This window comes from Pongo pygmaeus, chromosome 9 (assembly GCF_028885625.2).
Source record: "Pongo pygmaeus isolate AG05252 chromosome 9, NHGRI_mPonPyg2-v2.0_pri, whole genome shotgun sequence".
NCBI classification, from domain to species: domain Eukaryota; kingdom Metazoa; phylum Chordata; class Mammalia; order Primates; family Hominidae; genus Pongo; species Pongo pygmaeus.
The window spans coordinates 9,271,005-9,294,948 of NC_072382.2; the positions used below are offsets into that span (position 1 = coordinate 9,271,005).

At 57.2% G+C, this 23,944-nt stretch overlaps 1 protein-coding gene across 2 annotated transcripts; it reads right to left on the reverse strand.

Annotated features, from left to right (window-relative positions):
• Positions 1–359: 359 nt before the first annotated feature.
• On the reverse strand, positions 360–23,649 carry FRMD8 (FERM domain containing 8). 2 transcript variants are annotated; one of them, XM_054440693.2, is made up of 11 exons: positions 23,482–23,649; positions 23,123–23,207; positions 20,734–20,901; positions 16,580–16,681; positions 16,154–16,212; positions 15,828–15,994; positions 13,228–13,449; positions 10,423–10,546; positions 9,405–9,548; positions 4,907–5,111; positions 360–2,654 (listed from the first exon to the last, which is right to left on the reverse strand). In XM_054440693.2, exons 2-11 carry the CDS (start codon positions 23,205–23,207, stop codon positions 2,536–2,538), a joined length of 1,395 nt encoding a protein of 464 aa, XP_054296668.2. In that variant the 5' UTR covers positions 23,482–23,649; the 3' UTR covers positions 360–2,535. The 2 variants fall into 2 exon arrangements, with proteins under 2 accessions (XP_054296668.2, XP_054296669.2); XM_054440694.2 differs by lacking the exon at positions 16,580–16,681.
• Between the last annotated feature and the right edge of the window lie 295 nt (positions 23,650–23,944).

A 23,944-nucleotide genomic window follows, 5' to 3' on the forward strand; every position in this document is an offset into this window, starting at 1 on the left:
GGGGGGTCTGCTACTGTCCCTTCCCTCCCAGGTAGGTGTTGACAGCAGGATCTGTGGAAAACAAATGGCCTCCTGCCAGGCCTGGAGCATGAGGTGCCCTCAGGAAGGGCAGGAGCATCTGCAGTTACCCACCTTGGTCCCCACAGGAACCCCAGAGCCCCTCCTGGGCAACCTGGGCCTGGGAGTACAAACCGCCAAGATGAGACAGCTTCACTCGGGTGCTCCGTGGGCATCAACCTGGCTGGCCTGAGGGCTGCACACCTCGGCACACGTTTCATGAAAACCAAATATGCAGCCTGTAATCAACTCCTGGACTGTCACAGACACCTCATTATTTCATATCATGAGCCGCCCCAGAGTTTGTTAGAAACTGATTTTAATAAGTCACATGATGCAAAAGAATGAGAACATTCAAAGAATGAGTAAAATACTGCTTTGTTCCAAAGGACACGCAGAAAATGTTAAAGCACAATGGATGCTCAGAAAACGTAAGAAGCTGAAGGGAAAACACATCATCTGTGTACTCAGACACACACACTCCAACCCATCACACGGACACACCCTCGCCCGCCCATCAGAGAAGAATTCACCTGGAATCAGCTGGGGGCGGTGGCTCACGCCTATAATCCTAGCACTTTGGGAGGTTGAGGTGGCGGATCATGAGGTCAGGAGTTCAAGACCAGCCTGACCAACATGGTGAAACCGTCTCTACTAAAAATACAAAAATTAGTGAGGCGTGGTGGCACGCACCTGTAATCCCAGCTACTCAGGAAGCTGAGGCAGGAGAATCGCTTGAGGCAGAGGTTGCAGTGAGCTGAGATGCGCCACTGCACTCCTGCCTGGGCAACAGAGCGAGTCTCCGTCTCAAAAAAAATAAAAAAATAAAAAATATAAAATCACCTGGAATCAAAGCAGCAGGGACAACCTGCGCTGGAGCCGCCAGAACAGGTGGGGGGCAGCTTGGTGAGACCGAGCAACTCCAGGACGGGAGACGAGAACTGGCAGCTGACATGACCCTGTGACCAGGACATTCCAAAAGACTGGGGCCCTTCCCAGGCCTCTTCTTTCTGCCTATTATTTTAACAAATAAAGTCCATGCTGCCAGAAGGCAAGCCCACCTCAAAACACCTGGCACATTCACAAGCTACCAAAGGGAGGAGGGTAAACGGGCTCTGATACTTGGAGTAGAGGCCCGAGCTTCCTCTCCCATGGTTTTCCACCGGGAACGGAAGACAAAGCCAAGCCCTGTGCTGCCACTAGAAGTCCCAGGAAGCACCTGTGAGACCCGCACACCCACCTCGGAGGGTCCCAGGGCTGGGAAAGCCCTCCTCTCAGGGGCTCAGCTCATCTGGGACAAGACAGAGCCCCTGCTCCCCGGAGGGCAAGCTGGGACCAGAGAAGCCAAGCACCCACATCAGTCACCTTTCCAAGTGTCCTCAAGAAAGAAGAGACTGTCCCATGTGGCCCAGGCTTTTCCGGGCACGCACCGGCCCCCAGAGGAATCCATGGCACCGCCTGGGAAGGAGCGCGCAGCAGAGGTTACCCAGGGCACTTCCTGGCGTTGCCCCAGCACAACTCAGATGAACAAAGACCAAACTAAAACCAGAAGACCCAGACACAGGGAGGAGAGGGCAGGGCCGGTCAGTCCCCTAGGGGAGCTGCTTGGGCTCCAGGAGTGCCCACCAGGGGATTTTCAGGTGTTTTGCACAGACTGTGAGTGTGGGTCTGGAAGTCAGGTGGTCCACAGGACAGCCACCTCCCAGCAGTGACATCACCAAAGGCTATCAGAAAGGCATGCTCTTTCTGGTGTCTCGTGCCTGCAAAGGAGACCAGAACGAGGGGCACAGGACCCCAGGTAGGGCCCTGCCTGGCTCCCTCCATTCCTGATTCAACCAGGGAGGTGTGGTGGGGGCCCTCACTGTGTTTCTGTCCTGATTCAATCCAGGGAGGCCCCTCCTATCCTCCTCAGAGTGGTGGCCCAGCCTGGCATTGGGGGGTGGAGCACCAGCAGGAGGAAGGTGGGAAACTGGTCATCCAAGTCCAGGGGGTGCAGCACTAGCAGGAGGAAGGTGGGGACTGGTCACCCAAGTCCAGGGAAGAGGCCAAAGGCACACACTGGACCTTCAGGTCCCAAACCCCAATCCTTGGTCCTGTGCCACTGGAGCTGCCACCGGGCACTTCAGAACAGGGGACACTGCCCGTCTTGAGGTGGGCACAAAGGCATGTTTCTAGGTGAGGGTGGCAGCTGCAGCTTGATCGGATGGTCCTGAGATAGCAGCAGGGCCCAGTGTCCGGGAAAAGGTGGGGAAGGGAGGGCAGGCTGCAGAGGAGCCCTACAGGAGGCCCTGGCCAGCTTTGCACAGCCCGGGCATGGCCCCGGGCCCAAAAGTCACTTCTCCGTGGTCTGAGAAATCTGCTGAGGCAGCCGTCCCCATGTGCTGACCCATGAGACTGCTGTGGCCGGTCCCTGCCCCTTATGAGGACAGTGCCGGGCCAGGGTCCCCAGTTGCTCTCCTCCTGCCAGGTGCAGCATCCTCAGCCCTGCTCCAGGCTGTCGCCGGGCTGCACCACGGTGTAGCTCCCCTGGCCCAAGGACAGCTGCCGGCTGAAGAAGGACGTGGTGCGCTTCGGCTTCACTCGCCTGATCCCCTTGCCTGCGAGGGAATGGGAGGGCACACACTGAGCAGAGGCGCTGTCCCTGTGTGAGGGGGCTCAGGCCCAGGAAGCCGGGTTCTGGCTCCAGCGCGACGGCTCCTTCCAGAGCCTGGTCAGACTGAGCTCCCCTCATCCAAGCCTCAGCCCCCCTCAGCATGCTACAGTATACCCCGAGCAGCGCTCCCTAACACTGCCGACCTAAGCTCATCACAAACAAGGAGGGTCCTTCATAGCCAAGAGAAGCCTGGGGAGACGTGACAACTAAATGCAGTGTGGGGTCCTGGTGGGATCCTGGCACAGAGGGACGTCTGGAAAACACTATGGAAATCTGACTAAGGTAGGCACTTTCGCTAATAATGGCAATACCGGGTCATTAATTACAACAAAAGTACCATATTGCTGTAAGATGTTAGTTTTTGGTTTTTTTTGGTTTTTTTTTCTTGAGACGGAGTCTCGCTCTGTCGCCCAGGCTGGAGTGCAGTGGCGCAATCTCGGCTCACTGCAAGCTCTGCCTCCCGGGTTCACGCCATTCTCCCGCCTCAGCCTCCCCAGTAGCTGGGACTACAGGCGCCCACCACCACGCCCGGCTAATTTTTTATATTTTTAGTAGAGACGGGGTTTCACAGGCGTGAGCCAACGTGCCCGGCCATTTCTTTTTACTGAGTATTCTTTTGTGAACATCTTGCCATGTAAAATGTAGATCTTTGGCCGGGTGCGGTGGCTCACACTGTAATCCCAGCACTTTGGTAGTCCAAGGTGAGTGGATCACTTGAGGTCAGGAGTTTGAGACCAGCCTGGCCAACAAGGCGAAACCCTGTCTCTACTAAAAATACAAAACTTAGCTGGGCGTGGTAGCTCACCCCTGTAGTCCCAGCTACTCGGGAGGCTGAGGCAGGAAAATTGCTTGAACCCAGGGTGCGGCGGTTGCAGTCAGCCGAGATCACGCCATTGCACTCCAGCCTGGGTGACAGAGCGAGACTCCATCTCAAAATAAATAAATACATAAATAAATAATAAATAAATGTAGATCTTTGTTACTGCATTAAAAAACTTTTTATCATGGCATAATTCTAGATTTCTAGGAAAGCTGTAAAGGTGTAGAGAGTTCCAGAATACCACCACAACTTCTCCCGATGACAGCATGTTCTGTCACCACATCAAAGCTAAGGAATAAACACTGACACAGTATCTGTTAACTAAAATTCTTTTGGACTTCAATAGTTTTTCCACAAATGTCCTCTGTTCCAGGATCTGATGCTCCAGCCTGGGCGACAGAGCGAGACTCTGTCTCAAAAATTAATTTAATTAATTAATTAAAAAAATATAGATATGGTCTCATTGTTGTCACCCAGGCTGGAGTGCAGTGGTGCAATCGTAGCTCACTGCAAACCTCCAACTCCTGGGCTCAGAGATACTCCTGCCTCATCAGCCTCCCAAGAAGGTGAGACTACAGGCATATACCACCGTGCTCAGCTAAGTTTAAGTATATTTTGTAGAGACAGGGTCTCACTCTGTTGTCCAGGCTGGTCTTAAACTCCTGGGCTCAAGTGATCCTCTTTGTCTTGGCCTCCTAAAGTACTGGGATTACAGGTGTGAGACACTGCGCCCAGCCTGGGTATTTTTACCAGCTGCATTGAACACCCCAGGATGTGGTCACAGCAGTGATTTACCCAACACTTTATTTATTTATTTATTATTTTTGAGACGGAGTCTTACTCTGTCTCCCAGGCTGGAGTGCAATGATGCAATCTTGGCTCACTGCAACCTCTGCCTCCCGGGTTCAAGCACTTTTCCTGCCTCAGCCTCCCGAGTAGCTGGGATTACAGGCACCCACCACACACCTCGCTAATTTTTTTGTATTTTTAGTAGAGACAGGGTTTCACCATGTTGGCCAGCCTGGTCTTGAACTCCTGACCTCAGGTGATCCTCCCGCCTCGGCCTCCCAAAGTGCTGGGATTACAGGAGTGAGCCACCGTGCCCCGCCTACCCAACACTTTAATAACAGATGTTGAGTAGTTTCCCGGATCACATCCTGGACAATGCTGCAGAACACGTCTGTGACGCAGCAGTGAGAAGGGATAGGAAAGGCACTGTGGTCAAGGCCCGAGCTCGCTCTGCTCACAGCTGGGTCCTGAGATGGAGGCCAGCTCACACTGGGTCTGGAGCTGCTCTGCAATGCCCTGTCCTCAGGAACTCCCCCCAGCGTGTGCATGCGTGTTTGTGTGTGTACGTGCACAGAAGGGCTGCTCACCGTCCTCCACGTAGTCGATAGTGGAGAGATGCTGGATCCGGCTGGACACCACACTGCCCTGCCTCCGCAGCTTGGGGCGCTGAACAGGAGCTGGCGAGGAGCTGGGGTCCGAGGGCGAGCCAGTCGCACTGTCCTGGGGGCCCGTGGGCTCTGCCGCCTGGCTCAGTTCAATGCAGTACTCAATGAGACTGCTCATCAATTCAGCCTGGGGAGGAGGGGACAGTGTGAGGCTTGGCCAGGACCCCCTTCCATGCCTGTTGCTGAGCCTGAAATGAGCTCTGCTCTCTGGTTGGGGAAGCAGGGGAGGGGACACACATCACTCAGGAGGGAGGGAGTGGGGAGGCAGGGGAGGTGTCCCACTTGGGTGACTCGGAAGGTGAGTCCTGGTGGATGAGGAGGGGTCCCCAGATCTGGGAGTTTGGGTGGGAAAGAAAGAACATTCTAGTCAGAAGGCACAGCCCAGGAAGGCTGACTCCATAGGCAGAAGCAGGTGGGGAGGGAGGGGGGAGGGAGCCCAGCTGCTGCAGAGGATGAAGAGTGGGGAAGCGGGGCAGGGAGGCAGGTAGTGCTGGCTGGGAGGAAAACCTGCGGCCAGGAGGAAGGGGCGCGATCTCATCGGAGCAGGGGCGGGCAGCTCCCCGCCAGCACATTCTTCAAAAGTGACTCCTACTCAACAGGTGTGAAGCATGAGGCACACTGACAGAAAAGATGCAGCAGCCAGGTGCCAGTGGGCACAGCTGGACACCAAGGACAGGGCCCTCAGGGCTCTGAGGGAGTCGCAGACAGAGGGTATCGAGGGTGGCGCCCCTTAGTCAGGACACAGGTATTTCCTGAGTGCCTCCCACGTGTCAGGCACTGCTGCAGGCCTGGGATAAGGGGAGGCCAAGTACACAGGAATGGCCACCTGTGCTCCTGACTGGTGGGGCTGGGTCAGATGCTGGGAGTGGCCCTGTGGAGACTGACCTGGCTCATGCCTCTCCACAGGGCAGCTACAATCCCTCTGGGTGCGGGGGGTGTGGGCACCGCTGCTCGGCCCAGAAGGAAGAGCAGAGGCCTGGTGGGCTCTCCACGCTCCCTGCCCTCAGCTCAGTCCACCCACACTCCTCTCCTCACTGAGTGGACTCCACCAGCCAAAGGGCAGTGGGGTGGCGAGGGGACAGCAGCTGGTGGGGACAGAGTCTTGAGCTGCAACCATAACTGGGAAGCCTACTAAGTTCCCTAGAACAAAAACTCCTGCACAGCAACATGCCTCTGAGGCTCAGGGAGCCTGCCGTTCAAATGCAGCCGAAAGAGGAAGCTCTGCTGAACATCTGTCCAAGGTAAAACTCAGCAAGCCAGGGTCAGAAAGGAACTTCCTTAACCTGATGAAGTGCATCTCTGAAGAACCCACAGCGAAATCCCGCTTACTCAGTGAAAGACAATGTTCTCTCTCGGGCCGGGTGCGTCAGGGACGCCTGCGCACACCTATCCATCCTACACTGGGGGTCAGAAGCACTGTCAGGCAAGGCAAGCAAGAGGCACACAGATTGGAAAGTGAGACCCAGCTGTCCCAACTCAGACCACACGACTGTCCACATAGAAAGTCTCAGGCCAGGCCAGGTGCCGTGGCTCACGCCTGTAATCCCAGCACTTTGGGAGGCCGAGGCGGGTAGATCACCTGAGGTCAGGAGTTTGAGACCAACCTGGCCAACACGGTGAAAACCCATCTCTACTAAAAATACAAAAATTAGCTGGGCGTGGTGGCAGGCTCCTGTAATCCCAGCTACTCAGGAGGCTGAGGTGAGAGAATTGCTTGAACCTAGGAGGCGGAGGTTGCAGTGAGCTGAGATCGCGCCATTGCATTCCAGCCTGAGCAACAGAGTGAGACTCCGTCCCCCCCAAAAAAAAAGGCCCAGGCAGACACAGGGGCTCATTGCCTGTAATCCCAGCACTTTGGGAGGCCAAGGTGGGAGAATCACTTGAGCCCAGGAGTTCAAGATTAGCCTGGGCAACAAAGTGAGACCTTGTCTCAACAAATAGAATAAAATAAAGTTAGCCTGGCATGGTGGTGCACACTTGTGGCTTGGGATGACAGCTTGAACCCAGAGGTTGAGGATGCAGTGAGCTATGATTGCGCCACTGCACCCCAGCCTGGGTGACAGAGCAAGAGTGTTTCAAAAAAAACAAAAACAATTATATTTCTATATAAGGAAATGATCAATTGGCAATTGAAATTAAAAACAGTGCCATTTACAGTAGCACCAAAAGAAAAAAAAAAGAAACGGATAAATCTAACAAAAGATGCAGAAGCTTTGTATGCTGAAAACTATAAAATGTTAATGAAAGAAATCAGAGACAAATAAATGGAGATACAGAAATAAATGGACTGGAAGACTTAAGAGGTCAATTACCTCCAAAGTAATCAATGCAATCTCAATAAAAATCCTAGGCAGCCTTTTTTTGAGAGGTGGATAGCGGAGCGTGCTACAAATCAACAAGCTGATTCTAAAACTTCTATGGAAACCATTTTAAAAAGAACAAAGTTCTGGACATCAGACTACCTGATTTTAAGACTTATTATAAAAGTTCAAAAATCAATATATAGTGTGATTATTAGTGAAATAATAATCTAAATAATAATCTTCTAAATCATAGATCAGTGATTTAGAAGAGGGAATCCAGAAACAGACCCACACATGCACAGCCAATTGATCTTTAACAAAGATGTCAGGGCAATTCAATGTCTTTTTTTCTTTTTTTTTTTTTTGGAGACAGAGTCTCACTCTCTTGCCTAGGCTGGAGTGCAGTGGCACCATCTCGGCTCAACACAATCTCCGCCTCCCCGGTTCAAGTGATTCTCGTGCCTCAGTCTCCCAAGTAGTAGCTGGGAGGCTGGGCGCGGTGGTTCACGCCTGTAATCCCAGCACTTTGAGAGGCCGAGGCAGGCGGATCACGAGGTCAGGAGATCCAGACCATCCTGGCCAACATGGTGAAACCCCATCTCTACTAAAAATACAAAAAAATTAGCCAGGCGTGGTTGCGGGCGCCTGTAGTCCCAGCTACTCCGGAGGCTGTGCCAGGAGAACGGCGTGAACCCGGGAAGTGGAGCTTGCAGTGAGCCGAGATCGCGCCACTGTACTCCAGCCTGGGCAACAGAGGGAAACAACTCCGTCTCAAAAACAAACAAACAAACAAAAAAACCAAGTAGCTGGGATTACAGGCGTGTGCCACCACACCCGGCCAATTTTTTGTATTTTTCGTAGAGACGAGGATTTCGCCTTGTTGGCCAGGCTGGTCTTGAGCTCCGGGCCTAAAGAGATCCGCCTACCTTGGCTTCCCAAAGTGCTGGGATTACAGGCATGATCCACCGTGCCTGGCCAATTCAATGTCTTTTCAACAAACCACAACGAAGCAATTGAGAATGTGTAAACATGAACATGAACATTGACCTGTATATCACACCTGATGTAAAATATCGGCTTTGGGATGGCTGGGAGGCTTAAATTTATACAACTTCTACAAGAAAACGTGAGAAAATCTTTGTGGTCTTGGGTTAGGCAAAATTTCTTAGGAAACAAAAAGCATAAACCAGTCTCCGTCTCAAAAAAAAAAAAAAAAAAAAAAAGAAAATTGTGAACTTTGAACATAAAGGTGAGAATATCTTGGAGTTCAAAGCCATGAGGCAGGGAGAGGAGTGACCCCAAGGGGGCCAGGAAAATGGGGAGCAGCAAGGGAAGCCGGGGGAGGAGGTGGCTGGTGGGGGCGGAAAGAAGCTTCCAGGAGCGCGTGGTTAAGCTGAGAAGGGGGAAGGGGCCCTCCTGTGGCAAAGCAGAGGCTGATGGGGCTAGAAGCAGCCCCCAGCGTGGGAGGCGCAGGGGTGGGGTCTGGCTGCGAAGGGAGGGGTGAAGGTGGGGAAGGGCACCAAAAGGAAGCCGGAGAGGTGTGGGGATGAAGGATCCAGAGAGACCTGAGATGAAAGGAGGAAGGGGTGGGAACAGTCCTGAAAGGGCCCTGTGGCAGGGAGGGCCCTCTGATGTCACCCAAGTGGGAGAGGAAGGGGCAGGGGCAGGGGAGGGAGGCTGGGGTGGAAGAGGTGCTCGGTGCGGAGTAAAACACGCTGAATGAAGGGGAAAATCAAACACAGGCTTGGAAAGGCCCAACGCTTCCACGCCCACCGCAGGCGACTGTGAATAGGGTCACAACAGCACTGGTCTTGGGGACAGGAGGGGAGGGCGCAGGCTGGTCTCAAAGCACTCGGCAAGCCCTCAACAAACAGCTGCCCGAACCCCACAGCTGCCACCGCCACCAGCGTGGAGTCTGCAGACCAGGCCTCCTGACCTCCCAGGGCGGCTCCAGGTCAGCAGGAGTCAAGGCACCCCTTGTGCCCAGGCCACTTTCATCCTCAGGCCCAAGGCAGCTTCTCACCTCCTTCCCCGCCAGCCTGGTGCCTCTAATTGTCTGGGACCCGGGGCACCTGGGCCCAGCCTCCCCACCCATGGGCAGGCACCACCCGCGCTACCTGCTTGGAGTAGATCTTGAGGAGCTTGTTGACAGGCGTGCCCTCGCTGTCCCCGTCGAACTCCAGCCACAGGATGGGCTCCTCCTCCTCGGGGGAGGTGTGGTCCCACGACAGCTCCTGGAAATGCAGGCCCAGCAGGACGTGCTGGCCAGCAAGAGACACAGAGCCAGGCTTGACCCCTGGGCAGAGGTCTGCTCCCCACCCCATCCCACTCGGACACCACCAGGAGGGGACACCTGGCCAGGGCGTGTGCCTCTCCAAGTCTACATTTGTTCATGTGTTTCTCTAAGGAGAGAGCCTCAGCTTTCATCAGAGCCTCCTGGGGGCTGCGGTCCAGGGAGGCTGAGATCCCCTCTCCCACAACAGTCCTACCAGCAGGCCAAGCCCCTGACAGCTGGAGAGGCATGTGGGGGAGGAGGCAGGTGGGGAAGCGGAGTCTCTTCTATGAGGTCGGGGGTGGCATCTAGCATGAGGCTGAGCTGGGCCCTGCCTCCCAGGGCACAGATGGCAGGAGGGGCTGGGGTCCCTCTTCCGGGACAACCAGAAGCCAGCCAAAACTCTTCTGCTGGCTTAGGAGCAAATTTCTGCCCAGGGACAAGTAATCTGCCCCACGGGGCTGGCTGCTGACGTGGCTCTCTACCCAGGGCTGGCCACCAAACACAGGGAGAAGAGGACATGGTCAGCCCAAGAGGGCTCCCATCGCGAGCTCTTCTGGAGCACCAGGCTGTTCTCCAGCCATCAGCCAGGCAGAGCAGCGGGCCCTGCTGCCCTCCCTCCACTCAGGAGTGAAGTCCCAGCTGTGGCCTCTCCTGCCCCAGCCACCCCACAGCCTAGCACATTGGGCAAGAGGACCCAGGGTCACCCTCAGGGGCTACAAGGACATCCGAGGGAGGCAGGGTCCCTCCCAGACAGTCCACCCACCTTGCCCCCAGGCCTCCACAGGCCCAGAGGAACCAGGAATACCTGAGTCAGGAGCCCCCTCCCACCCTCTCCACCCTGGAGGAGCTGGGGGCAGTACCTTCTCTCTGCTGTCGATGACGTGCACGCCTTCCAGACTGATGGCCACAGAAACTGGCTTGCGCCCACCCCGGTGCAAAAAGCCTTGGGCCGGCTTGTCAACCTCACCATGGAAGAAGGCACACCTGGGGAGAGAACTGGGGTCAGCCTCCGGCCAGCACCAGAAATGCTGAAGGAGGCTGCTCGAGGCCCCAACCTGGGCCCTGAGAAACTTCTGCTGTTTGGGTGACTGAAACCCGCCCTAGGGAAGGGAGAAACGGAGGTGGGATGAAGGGGAGGCTTCCTAGGGGAGGCAGCATCTGAGCTGGCAGTGTGCGACTGGAGGGAGAAGGGCCTGATGGCACAGAGAAGGGTGGGCACTGCAGGCGGAGGGAAGCGCGTGGCCCCAGGTGTGGAGCAAAGCCAGTCATGTGGGCTTGGCACTTGGTCTGGGGGCCAGGGCTGCTGGAGATGGCCAGGAGAGCCTACTGACCACTGTCCGGGCGGAGACCTTTCAGCAGCAGGGACCTGCTGGGAAGCACAAGGAGGTGAGGGGAGTGGCTCCAGGGCTCAAAACTGAGAAGAGGCTGGGCGCGGTGGCTCACGCCTGTAATCTCAGCACTTTGGGAGGCCAAGGCAGGCGGGTCACGAGGTCAGGAGATCGAGACCATCCTGGCTAACACGGTGAAACCCCATCTCTACTAAAAATACAAAAAAAATTAGCCGGGCATGGTGGTGAGCGCCTGTAATCCCAGCTACTCCAGAGGCTGAGGCAGGAGAATGGCGTGAACCTGGGAGGCGGAGCTCGCAGTGAGCCAAGATCGTGCCACTGCACTCCAGCCTGGGCGACAGAGCGAGACTCCATCTCAAAAAAAAAAAAAAAAAACAACACGGAGAAGAGCTGCCACCTGTCCCTCCTGCAGCCTCGCCTTCTCCTGTCCCTTGGGCTCACCCTTGTCCTCACCACCCACTGAGCCAGAGCCCAAGTTAAACCCCGCTCTCTCCACACTACAGGATGTGGCTGGAAACCAGCATGGGCCACCTTGAATTCCTGGGGCCATCCCGCTCCAGCCTCCTCTGGACGACTTCTGTCCCCCAAGCTCAGCTGATAGCCAGCTCTCTGATTTCACTGAGGAAACCAAAGCAGCCAGGAGAGGGCCACCTGCCGGTCAGCACACGTGGGCTGTCACCTCCCCCTCAAAACCGCTACAAGATCCGTTTCTTGACCCCATTTTACAGCAGAGTTGTCACAGCTGGTCACACTCACTGTCTCCATCCCTGCTCATGCTCGCCCACCAGGCTGAAGCCCACATCCATCGCCAGCTGCCAGGAGGACAAGCGGGGCGTGCGCTAGGAGCTGCTGTGGGTAGAACCCTCCTGCCTTCTCATCTGGCCCACACTTGCTTCCCAGCATCTCTCCAGGCTTCAGGGGCCATCCATATACATAGGATTCGCCAAATACAAGCTCCAGTTCAGACTGCACTAGACACCACATGCCCACTTGAAGTCGCCAGTGGGACATCTAACAAGTATCTCAAAATCAACATGTCCAAAGCAAGCTCCCAGCCAGGCACGGTGGCTCACGCCTATGATCCCAGTGCTGTGGGAGGCTGAGGCGGGAGCATCACTTGACCCCAAGGTTCCAGACCAGCCTGGCCAACAGGCAAAACCCCGTCTCTACAAAATATACAAAAATTAGGCCAGGCGTGGTGGCTCCCAGCACTTTGGGAGGCCGAGGCAGGCATATCACCTGAGGTGAGGAGTTCGAGATCAGCCTGGCCAACATGGTGAAACCCTATCTCTACTAAAAATGCAAAAATTAGCTGTGCATGGTGGTGCATGCCTGTAGTCCCAGCTACTTGGGAGGCTAAGGCAGGAGAATCGCTTGAACCCGGGAGGCAGAGGTTGCAGTGAGCCAAGATCATGGCATTGCACTCCAGCCTGGCAACAAGAGCGATACTCCATCTCAAAAAAAAAAAAAAAATTAGCCAGGCATGGTGCTGCACACCTGTGGTCCCAGTGACTCAGGAGGTTTGCTTGAGCCCAGGAGGTCGAGCCTGCAGTGAGCTATGATTGCCACTGCACTCCAGCCTGAGTGACAACAAGACCCTGTCTCAAAACAAAAACAAAAAACCAAATTCCTAAACTTTCCCTGACTGCTCCACAGCGCCGCCCCCAGCTCAGCCGATGACAACGCCATCTGCCAGGGGCTTAGGCCAGTCCTCTCTGCCTCCTCTCCTTCGCTTCGTCCACTGCACATCCATCTGGCAAATCTTGTCACTCTGCCCTCAGAACGTCCTGCATCTGACCATCTCACCTGTTCTGACCACAAGGCCCAAGCCACACCCCACCCTCTGGTCTCCTGGCTGCTGCCTGTGCCCAGTGACAGGCTCTCCTCAACCTCTGTGTTCTCGGCTCTCTCCACTAGAACGTCAGCTTCACCAGGCAGGGGCACGGTGTCTCTGGCTCAGAGGGACCTCCGGTGCCCAGGAAGCGTGTGTGCAGTAGCTGCGCAGAGCTGTTTGTTAGACACCAACTGCGTGACAGAGACAGCTGGCTGAAGGCGAGGTTAGCCGGGCCAGTGACCAGGTGACTGTGCCAGGTAGAAGGAGAGGACCCATCCAAGGTGTCCCAGCCCCTGACAGGAGGAAGGGGAGGACAGGTGCCCAGCTTGGAACAGTGGGGCCTGAGGTGCTCGTGACAAGAAGCCACTTCATGGGGACACAGCTCAGCTGGAGCAGAGGTGGGCTCACTGGCAGCTGTGCTAGCAAAGCCCAAGGACAGCCTACGGGGCGGGGGTGGGGGACCACGGGGCTGTGGCTCTTACCCATAGAAGGGTAGCTCATGGCACTTGAGGAGGTAGGCGCGGTAGTGGGTGCCCAGGGCGGCCTCGCACCCGCTGTCACTGTCGACCTCCTGCACCTGGCGGTAGGCGTTCAGCAGGCCCTGCTCGCCCGGCCCGGCCCTGGCCCCACGGCCCCGGAGGGCAGCAAAGAGACCCTGGCCCCGCTTACAGAGGTGAGCAGGGAGGAAGGAGTCCAGCTTCTCCCTGTGGAGGAAGGAAGATGGGTGCTAGCGGCCCAACCAGAGGTGCCAGGCTCACGGGGGAGGGCGGGGGAAGCAGGGCTGCCTGGAGGAAGCAGACACACATCTACTTCCAAGTCAGAGGCTGGGTAAGGAGCCCACGAGGGGAGACCCAGGCACCAGACAGAGGGGGTTAAGTTCTTGGCCCCTCTCCGAAGGGCAGACTCCAGGGCCAGCCTGTCTGCCTCTGCCGCGAGCAGCTGTACAGCTGGTGAGAGGCACCTCCTGTCCTGCGCCTGCTTCCTCTGCAGAATGGGGATGCTGACACCCCCACCTGTCCCGGGTGAGCTCTCCCGGCCCTAAAACCTGACAAGCTCTCCAAGTGCAGGCCAAGGATTGTGATGGGGCTCCCTGTGAGGCCCACCTGGGGCTGACCCTCTGCCCGTCTGACCGGGGGTCACCGTCTGAAGCCAAAGGCTCATCCTGCGGCTCCAGATGCCTGCACCTCCAGCCAGGAACAGGAAACTGGGCCCCACCTTCCTGCACTTCCCACCAGTCCTGCCTTTGCCGGCAGCCTCTGCACTGCAGCCCCGTGTGCACCAAGGGCCCCCACGGGGCCTGGTCCTGTCTCCCAACCCTTCCTGCCTCCTGCCTGGTTGGCTACCACGTACCCACCCAGGAAACTCATAGGAGCCGAAGGGACAGACACAGGGAGTCACCAGGCCCCTCTTCACCCCCAGAAGGGAAGGAACCCACCACCCTGAGCACCCGCAGAGTGCCCGGCACTGCAGAGGTCCCCGACCCCCACCTGCGAGGGCACACAGACACACAGGGCAGCCAGGCGAGTGAAGGAGGCCCAGGAGGTGGGCCCAGGTCTGCAGCTCACAGCAGAGGTGAGAGGCTGAGGGAAGGTCTGGAGGCCGAGCAAAGAGCCCCCACCTGCCTAGAATCAGACTGCAGCAGGAGGGTTTCAGAGCAATGTCTGTGTCACCAAGTCAGGACCACTGGGATTTCTGAACTGGTGAAACTTTTATAACCAAAACTGGTGCAGGGGTTTTAATGCTGTCAATGCTTTGTTCTGCCAGATAAAAACATGAAAACGCCAACCTACAACCAGCACAGGTTCACAAAAGAAAGGGCATCTCCCCGCCCCACACGAAGCAGGAGAGGCCCTGGCATAACCGTAGTTGGTTCCCTGCCTCAGGCAGCGGGTACTCTGTGGGCTGTGGACCGGCCGTCAGATAAGCTGCAGTTGGAGTGCTCAGTCCTTTTTTTTCTTTTTTGAGATGGAGTTTCGCTCTTGTTGCCCAGGCTGGAATGCAGTGGCACAAACTCGGCTCACTGCAACCTCCATCTCCCAAGTTCAAGCAATTCTCCTGCCTCAGCCTCCCGAGTAGCTGGGATTACAGGCATGCACCACCATACCCGGCTACTTTGTATTTTTAGTAGAGATGGGGTTTCTCCATGTTGAGGCTGGTCTTGAACTCCTGACCTCAGGTGATCTGCCCACCTCGGCCTCCCAAAGTATTGGGATTACAGGCATGAGCCACTGCACCCGGCTTTTTTTTTTTTTTTTTTTTTTTTAAGACAGAGTCTCACTGTCACCCAGACTGGAGTGCAGTGACACGCCCTTGGCTCACTGCAACCTCCACCTCCCAGGTTCAAGTGATTCTCCTGCCTCAGCCTCCCGAACAGCTGGGATTACAGGTGTGTGCCACCACACCCGGCTACTTATGGTGTTTTTAGTAGAGATGGGGTTTCACCATGTTGGCCAGGCTGGTCTCATACTCCTGACCTTAAGCAATTTGCCTGCCTTGGCCTCCCAAAGTGTTGAGATTACAGGCGTGAGCCACCGCGCCCAGCCCCTTCACTGGAATTATTTCTAAACTTCGGGATAATCCTCCATGGAGACCAGAGACTGGCCTGGGCTTCGGCAGGGCAGACTCAATCCTTGCCACCCAAGGCCCTGCTAATTTACACAGCAGAGAACTCGGCTCCTGGGGAGGGCTGGGAGGTGGACAGCCAGCTTGCCGACCGCCTGGGGAACATCCCAGGAGTCTGGAACTAAGCTGGCCTGTTAGTGGTGACAAAGGGTCAGTATCTGGGTGGTCCCTGGCTGTGACTCCAAAAGCCCAGCTCCTCTGACCCTGGCAGGCAGGAGGCAGGGCTCCAGATTCTTCTCCCAGACTTCACTTCACCTGAGGCTCCAGCCCAGGGCAGGTGAGGAAAAGGAGGCTGAGGGGCGGAGCAACTGCCTAGGGCCAGAGTGAGCCTGCTGGGCTGAGGCCTCCTGACTCCAGGACCCTACCCCCACCTTGAGAGACTGAAGACTGCTTGTAAGTTCGATTCCAAGGACAAACTCCCCCACCCAGCGCCCTGACCTCAAGTCACACAGGCCCTCACCTCAGGTCGCAGGCTGCCGGCCGGCCGGGCTGGTAGGGCCCGAGCTGCACGCGGCACACCAGGGCGCCCAGAGCCTCGCAGTCCTCCACGTCGCACGGGTACCGTGCAGCCAGCACGTTGCCCTTGGCTTCCTCATAGAGCAGCCGCAGGACCTCCTCGTCACGGATCTGCAGGTGGGTGTGGCAGGGACAGCCGCTCAGCTGGGCTGGGGCAGGAAAAGCTGCTCAGCTGGGCTGGGGCAAGATGCAAATGTCCAGGGGTCTAGAGACAGGGAGGCTGGGCACAAGGGGCCGGGCCTGGTGGGGCCACCAGGGCTCCTGCCTCACCTGGAGCTCCCGCCGCTTTGGGAAGAACACGTTCCTTCGGAACTGCAGGAAAGGCTCATCTGGGGAGAGAGGCTGGGTCACTGCCGGGCATCCCCACTCTGCTTAGCCCTCCCCTCTCCCCTGACTGGCCCAGGCCCCGGCCACCAACCTCACCCACCAGGGCTGAGAAAACCAGAGGGCTGTGCAGAGGGTGGAGTGCGCAGCTCATCCCAACGTGCCCTGGCAGCTCCCAGCCCACCCCCGACTGGGGCTTCTCTCAGGGACCCCTTCCTCCCCTGCCGGGGTGGCTGACAGAGCCTGGGGGAGACGCAGGCCCTGCCCCTCAGCCAGGGCAGCTCCTGGCCGGCAGGGCCCTGGCTGGGCTGGGAGCCAGAGCTGCAGACTCAGGTGGTCCCGAGGCAAGGACAGACAGGCAGCAGCACTGACCCATGGCCACGTCGTCGTCCGGGGCACTGGTGAAGCGCAGCAGCAGCTCTGGCCACTGGCGTCCCAGCTTGTAGGGCTGGTGCTTGGGTTTCAGCTGCACCTCTGCAGGACGAGATGGGGAGCGGCCCATGCAGCCTCCGGCCAGTCCAGCGGCTGCCCTCCCACCTATCACACTGCACAGCATGATGACAGTCGCAACCAACAGTAACTGAGCAGGTGCCAAGGGTCCAGAGCCATTTACTCTGCAATAACCCTATCCCCCATTTCACCCATAGAGCAAATGAGCCTCAGAGAGGTCAAGTTCCTTGTCCACAGTCACACAGCAAGCGACGGGGGTCTGGCTCCAGGCAGAGCCAGCCACTAACTGTTCACTGCAGCCCCAGGGCAAGCTGAAGCTGGAGGCTGTGGCCGATGGAAGGTGCTGGGACACAAAGGAACCCTCAGTGCCATCAGGAAGCAGAACCGGAAATTGGCAACTGGGGCCCAGAGGCCTGAGGGGCTGCCTTGCCCCCCCCACTGGCAGAGCCTGGGCCTCCCCGTCGTCACTCCCCACCTCCGACACCTCTAAGGAGCTCCAGCTGACCTTCCATCCTGCAAGCTCTGCACCTCCGTGGCCCACACGCAACCCAGCTCCTGCCTGGCCCTCCCACCTTATCTCCTCTCTCGCTGCCTCTCCCGCTCTGCTCCTGCCATCTTGGCCTTCTTAAATCTCCTTAAATCATCCCCAGCTTACTTGTGCCAGGGCCTCTGCACTTACTGTTCTTCTTTTCCTGGACTCCTTTGCCCCAGATCCTCCCGTGGCTGGCTGATTCAGGTCTAAGTTCAAGGGCCACCTTCCCTGGACCCCTAACTAAGGCAGCCCCTCCTCAAAATTTTCCATCACCCCGATGGCGCCACATCTGTTTGCCTTCACAGGCTGATCACTACCTGACATTCCTCGCTGCTGCCACCCACAGGGGCTGCGGACTTGTCCACCACTTGTATCCCTGGGGTGCAGTGACCTCACCAGGGGTTGGCAGAATGACCAAGTGTAGCAGTCCAGTCCCTTAAACTCCAGGCTGCCCCATGCCACCACTGCTCTGGACCAGGACTCAATGCCTCAGGCCAGGAGGGACAAAGCCTTTCAGCTCACACCCCAGCGCCCACCAGAAAACAGTGGCCACCGGGGTCTCTGCCTTTGAGAGGTGTGAGGCCACTTCCAAGTTCATCCAGAGATGTATGGGGATGTCCATCTCCGGGGTGCAGGAGCCAGCGCTTGCTCCAAGCTTCCCGAGCCCTGCCTGATCCACATCTCCCTGCTCTACCCTTCCGCAGTCCCCACTGATGGCCGATCGCCCCTTCTGCTGGCCTGAGGCCAGGGGTCCTTGTCTCTGCTCTTTGGGTCATCTGGGCCTTCCACCTGGAAGAGCAGCCACAGCCTCCACATGGGCCCCCTTGCCCACAGCCCTTCCACCCACCCCTGCATCCAGCCGCTGCAGCCCTTTCTCGTCCCAGCATTTCTGGTCCAGATTTCCCAGAGGCTCCACAGCCCCCCTTTACAACCTAGACCCTGGGCCCCACCCATCGTCACCACCTCCAGTAGGGAAACACCATTTACTCCCAATAGTCGCCTCCCCACTCCCTCCAGAAAGGGCTCCATCAACTCCCCTCACTTGGCCACTGAGCTCCTCATGGAGTCCTCATGCTCTCTCTGTCTGGGAACTCAAAGGGCTGGAGGACATGGAGATCACCCACTTTACAGCGGGGAAACTGAAGCTCGGGAAGGCACGGTGCCTGAGGCCACATGGGGCTACTGGCTAAACCAGGAACTGAACTCTGCTTCCTAAACCCCCCTTCACCATACTTTAGGCTCTAAAATTCCAATGGTGGCCGGGCACGGTGGTTCATGTCTGTAATCCCAGCACTTTGGGAGGCTGAGGCGGGTGGATCACTTGAGGTCAGAAGTTCGAGACCAGCCTGGTCAACGTGGGAAAACCCCGTCTCTACTGAAAATACAAAAATTAGCCGGGCGTGGTGTTGCTTGCTTGTAATCCCAGCTACTCAGGAGGCTGAGACAGAAGAATCGCTTGAACCCAGGAGGCGGAGGTTGCAGTGAGCCGGGATTGCACCACTGCACTCCAGCTTGGGCAACAGAGTGAGACTCTGTCTCAAAAAAATAAAAAATAAAAAATAAATAAAATAAAGTTAAATTAAGTTCCACTAGGGTTTTCCCTCCTGTATTCCCAGCATCTAGAATACCACGTGGCCTGAGAGAGGCTTTGCACGTCCTTGTGGAACAAGCACAGTAACTGACAAGATGGGGCCTAGGGACACCCTGGAGACAAGGATGTCCTTCTTGCTGCCTACAGCCCAGCCCTGACCAGCCTTAACCCAAGCCCCAGCAGCTCAAAAGACTCCTTCCTGTCTTCAGAACTCCCGCAGTCCCAGACACTTCCAAATGGGCCCTTCCTGCCTGGAGGCTGTTATCCAAATGGGACGGAAGGTCCCTGGAGCCCTGTTCCATGCAGAGTGACAATGACATTGAGAAGGCTAAGCCCTGCCAAAACATCCGGCATGAAGGGCAGCTCCAGAAGACGGCGCCCCTCCCTGCCCTTGCAGGGCACTCACGGCCCTGGGGCATCTGTCACTGGTTCACCCCATCAGGGGTGCAGGGGCTGGGGGAAAAGGGTTCTGGGGGGCCCAAGTCACAGCTGAAGTGGCTTTTCAGCCTCCCTGAACCCAGCCTGGGAACACAGTGGGTGCTGACTGTGTGCCGGGGTCTTCTGCCACCATCCTCCTGTGTGGGCCGGGAAACAAAGCAGCCCATTCACGGCCTCCGGCCGTGGGAGAGCCGGAATGTGGTGAGGAGGGAGTGGAGATGGAGGAGGTGAGAGGAGGAGGCAGGCTGCCCAGCAGGCTCTAGGAGCTTCCCGAGGCAGGGAAGGGGCCAACCTATGCAGAACTGTACCCCCAGCTTTCAGACACAAACCAAGGGGCCCACAGTCCTGACTCGAGGCCCGGAGGTGAAGGAGAGGTGACTGGGCTGGGCATGAGGTGGCCGAGGAGCCTGGGCAGCAGAAGAGGGTGGGCGAGAACCTCCCAGCAGCAGCTGAGCAGGAAGCTCCTACTGGCAGGGGGGAGGGGGTGGAGAGAAGGATGAGGGTGAGGAGCAGGGGTGCCAAATGTTCCCTCTCCCCCAGCCAGCAACCTCAGGAGAAGACATAACTGCTGGGGGCCCCTTGGGCCTAACCCAGGCTGTCCTACGCACTCCCTCAATGGGACTGGTCACCCCCTTCTTGCCTGCATTCCTCTACAACGAAGGGAATGTGTAAGCTAAGAAAACTTGCCTGACCCATGGCACTGATTTACTAAACAACATGGGGCAGCCTCTCCCTTGGCCCCCTCCTGTGCGAACCAGCAGGCTCAGAGACCCTGTTCACTGAGGGACCCAGGGCTGAGGGTCTAGAAAGCCACCGCCCCCAAGTCCCTCCATCTTGCAATCTCAGCTTGAAAGGGCAGGATGTGGGTGGTCACGAGGCCAGCCAGGCAGGGCTGGAGGCTGAAGGCCCCCCTCCCAGAGAAGTCAAGTCTCTACTCTTCCCACTCTCCCCACCCTCACTAAGAGCCTCAGGGTCAGAGGGGCCTACTTCCTGGGCCACGTCCCTTCTCCTCCCTGTCCCCAAGGAACAGGAACAGTTCAAAGAGGCCGACTGACCGGGAAGCCACTCAGGCCTGGGTCTGTCTTGCTCCTGCCACACAGTGGTCTCACCACCCTAACCACTACTTCCTCATCTAGGCCTGAGGATCAGGTGAAATCATGGCTCCCAAACACCACCCAGGTTGTGGCAAAGGTTATGCTCGGCAGACAAGGCCCCCTTCCTCCCTCCCTCCTGTGGTACTGTTCCCGACCACCCAGCCCCAGCACGACCTGGGGGGCACGTGTGTCCACTCCTCCACCACCAGCAGAAAGACAGACAGCAGGGCCAGGAGCGGGGGCCTTCTTAGGGCTCTAGGTGCTCAGATGGGTGGACAGCTCAGGATAAACCCAAGTCCCACCTTCCCCCATGGGCAGTGGCCAGCGGCTCCCCAGCGGCTCCAAACACTGCCCCCTCCCTCCTGTACTGGTCAGTGCCCTTCCAACCCTCCAGCCTGGGCTCCTCACTGCCAAGCCTTACCCAGCAGAGGGGAGACCAGCCAGAGCGCGAAGACATCCAGGGCAATGTCTGGAAGCTGCAGGACCTCGCGGACGGCGCGGTGCAGCTCATGGGCACTGAGCGAGGGCAGGTTCTCCACAGCCAGGGGCACCACCGTGTCATCCGCCAGGTATACCAGCACGTCAGCCGCTGTGATGGAGGCCAGGTAAGCTCAGCTGAGGCCTCTGCCTGGCACAGCCAGGCCAGGCCAACCAGGCACCCTCTACCACCCACTGGGGCTGGAGCCCCCACCCTACACCCCTCAGGGGTGACCAGGGCTACACTCCTGAGACAGAGTCCTCGCCAGAGGCAGAGCCCCAGCAGCCCCAAAAGACCCTATCACCGGTGCTATCTATTAGTGCTTCCTTGACACCCTCAAACCACCCAGAAACCCAGTAACTCCTGCCCAGAGACCAGCCCCACCCCAATCCCCCAAGATTCAAATTAAGCCTGGCCATTGCAAACCTGCCCCTCACCACCATAGCTGCCCCAAGGATTCAGCTGTTCTTCTGCCCTGAACAAGAACATGCCACAGATGTGAAACTACAGCATAGAGAGGCTGAAACCATCCTGAGGCTATGGCAGTTAGTCTGTCTGGCCGGCAGGAGTGAGGGTTGGTAACCCACTGCTGTCCTTAGGCAAGTCTCTCTCTGACTGAGGCTAAGATGGGAAGAGAGGATTCTTTAGGTCACCCAGGTTAAAGAAAGTTCCAGGTCTCAGCTTCCTTAGGACTCTTTAAGTCTGAGGACTCTTTAAGCCTCAGGAGTCAATACGAAGCAGGCTAGGGAAGAACAGCCCAAATAGCTGAGAGTTCCCTTGTGACAACTTGTGGGTTCCAGAGCCAAATGGAGACACCTGGAAGAGCAATCGGATTCAAATCCCCATCCCTGGGACTGCAGGCGTGGTGAAGAAATACGACTTTGGGGCCGACATACTCGGGTTCCCATCCTTGCCTAGATGCTGGCCAACTTCAGCGAGTCAATTTAAGTGTCAGTTGCCTCATCTGTAAAAGTAGAGCTAATACTCCTCCCTCCAAGAGTGTGTGGAAGGGAAGGGCACGGTTTCTCATCTACACAAGGGAAGGTGCTTCTTGGACCCCCAGTCTGTTATGCTCCAGCAGCTACTCTCAGAGATCACAAAATCACTTCGAGGAGGCTCAGGGTCAGATCCACTTCTCAGGCAAGAACTGAGGCACCGGAAGCTGCAGTACGTAATCACCTGGAGAGCTTCCACAGCCTGCCTGGGACTTAACCTCCCTAGGACCCAGTTTCCTCCCTATCCAATGAAGACCATGATATGATCCCTGCTTTCTTTTTTTTTTTTTTTCTTGAGACAGAGTTTCACCCTCGTTGCCCAGGCTGGAGTACAACGGTGCGATCTCAGCTCACCGCAACCTCCGCCTCTCAGGTTCAAGCGATTCTCCTGCCTCAGCCTCCTGAGTAGCTGGAATTACAGGCATGTGCCACCACGCCCAGCTAATTTTGCATTTTTGGTACAGGCGGGGGTTTCTCCATGTTGGTCAGGCTGGTCTTGGAACTCTCCACCTCAAGTGATCCACCCGCCTCGGCCTCCCAAAGTGCTGGGATTACAGGTGTGAGCTACTGCGCCCAGCCTGATCCCTGCTTTCAAAAGTCTGTTTGGGAGGAAGAAATGACACAGCCAGGTGCGGTGGCTCACGCCTGTAATCCCAGCACTTTGGGAGGCTGAGGCAGGCAGATCACGAGGTCAGGAGATTGAGACCATCCTGGCTGACACGGTGAAACCCCGTCTCTACTAAAAATACAAAAAATTAGCCAGGCGTGGTGGCAGGTGCCTGTAGTCCCAGCTACTCGGGAGGCTGAGGCAGGAGAATGGCGTGAACCCGGAGAGCGGAGCTTGCAGTGAGCTGAGATCGCACCACTGCACTCCAGCCTGGGCGACAGAGGGAGACACTGTCTCAAAAAAAGAAAGAAAGAAAGAAATGACACAAAGAAAGTGAACATGTCACTTTCTTTTTTGTCTATGTTGCCCAGGCTGGTCTCGAACTCCTGGGCATATGTGGTCTGCCCACCTTGGCCTCCCAAAATTCTGGGATTACAGGCGTGAACCACATCAGCCTTCACTTTTCATTCATATAATCTCATTTGAATTTCACAGCTATGTTAAACAAGCTCATTTTACAAATGAGAGCGAGATTCACGAGGACCCAACCTGGCCCGTAAACTAGTAACAGAGCCTCTGACTTCTGTGAGTCTTCCACATCTGAATGTACCTTATTATTTCTCAGTTGATACATAAATTATCTTTAATGAAAAAGAAGACAAGCCAGAACCACTTCTCCAGGGCTGGGGTCCCAGGAGGGTGTGGAAGAGGAGATGCGGGCGGGACCCACCTCGGGCTCCCACGGAGGACACGCTGCTTCGGTGGGACCGCTCAGCGGGGCCGGGCTGCCCGGCACTGCCTTCCGTCCCGTCCATCTGCAAAGGCAAAGAGAAACAGCAGTTACCGGGAGCCAGGGATGCGGGGCTGGAGGTCTCCTCAAGCGCTCAGTGAGGACGGTAAGGGATCCCGGGCTGGGTCCGCAAGGTTGAGCGGCGCTGCCTGGAGGGGCCAAGAGTGCAGACCGGGCGCTGGTGGGAGGGGTGCGGGTTGCTACGGTCAAGAACGTAAGTCGACCCGGATGCCCAGGCAGGGCAAGGCGCACCCCCAGCCGGGGACGGAGGCCCGGGCCAGACGTCGCTGTGCTCTCACCTCGCAGGGTCGCAGAGCCTGCCACCTGAGAGGCAGGTCTCCTGCCGGGAATCCTGCCCCGCCGCCAAGCCAGCCACCGCCCGCACTCCCGCTCCCGCTAAGGACCCAGCTGACCGGGAAGCGACGCGGAAGCCGCAGCGAGAGGAAGCGCGCCGCGCGAGGCCCCGCCCCTTCGGCCCGCGGGAGCCAATGAGAGCCCAGGGCCGCCCCGCGCGGCCCGCGCATGCCCGGATGCCTGCCTCGCGTGTCTCGTCACGCCCGTGGGGTGGCCGCGTCACGTACCAGTCCCGCCACCACCCGAGTAATCCAGGGCGAGTTTCCCTTCACAAAGGCCCCGACTGTTGGCCTGTAAGAGGGTTTAGCGAAGATTCGAGAATCAGGCTAGGGGCGTTGGCATGCCCACGCTGGGTCTTCGGGCTAGTTCCCTGCCTGTGAAATGGACACTTCCTGGCACGTGCCAGGG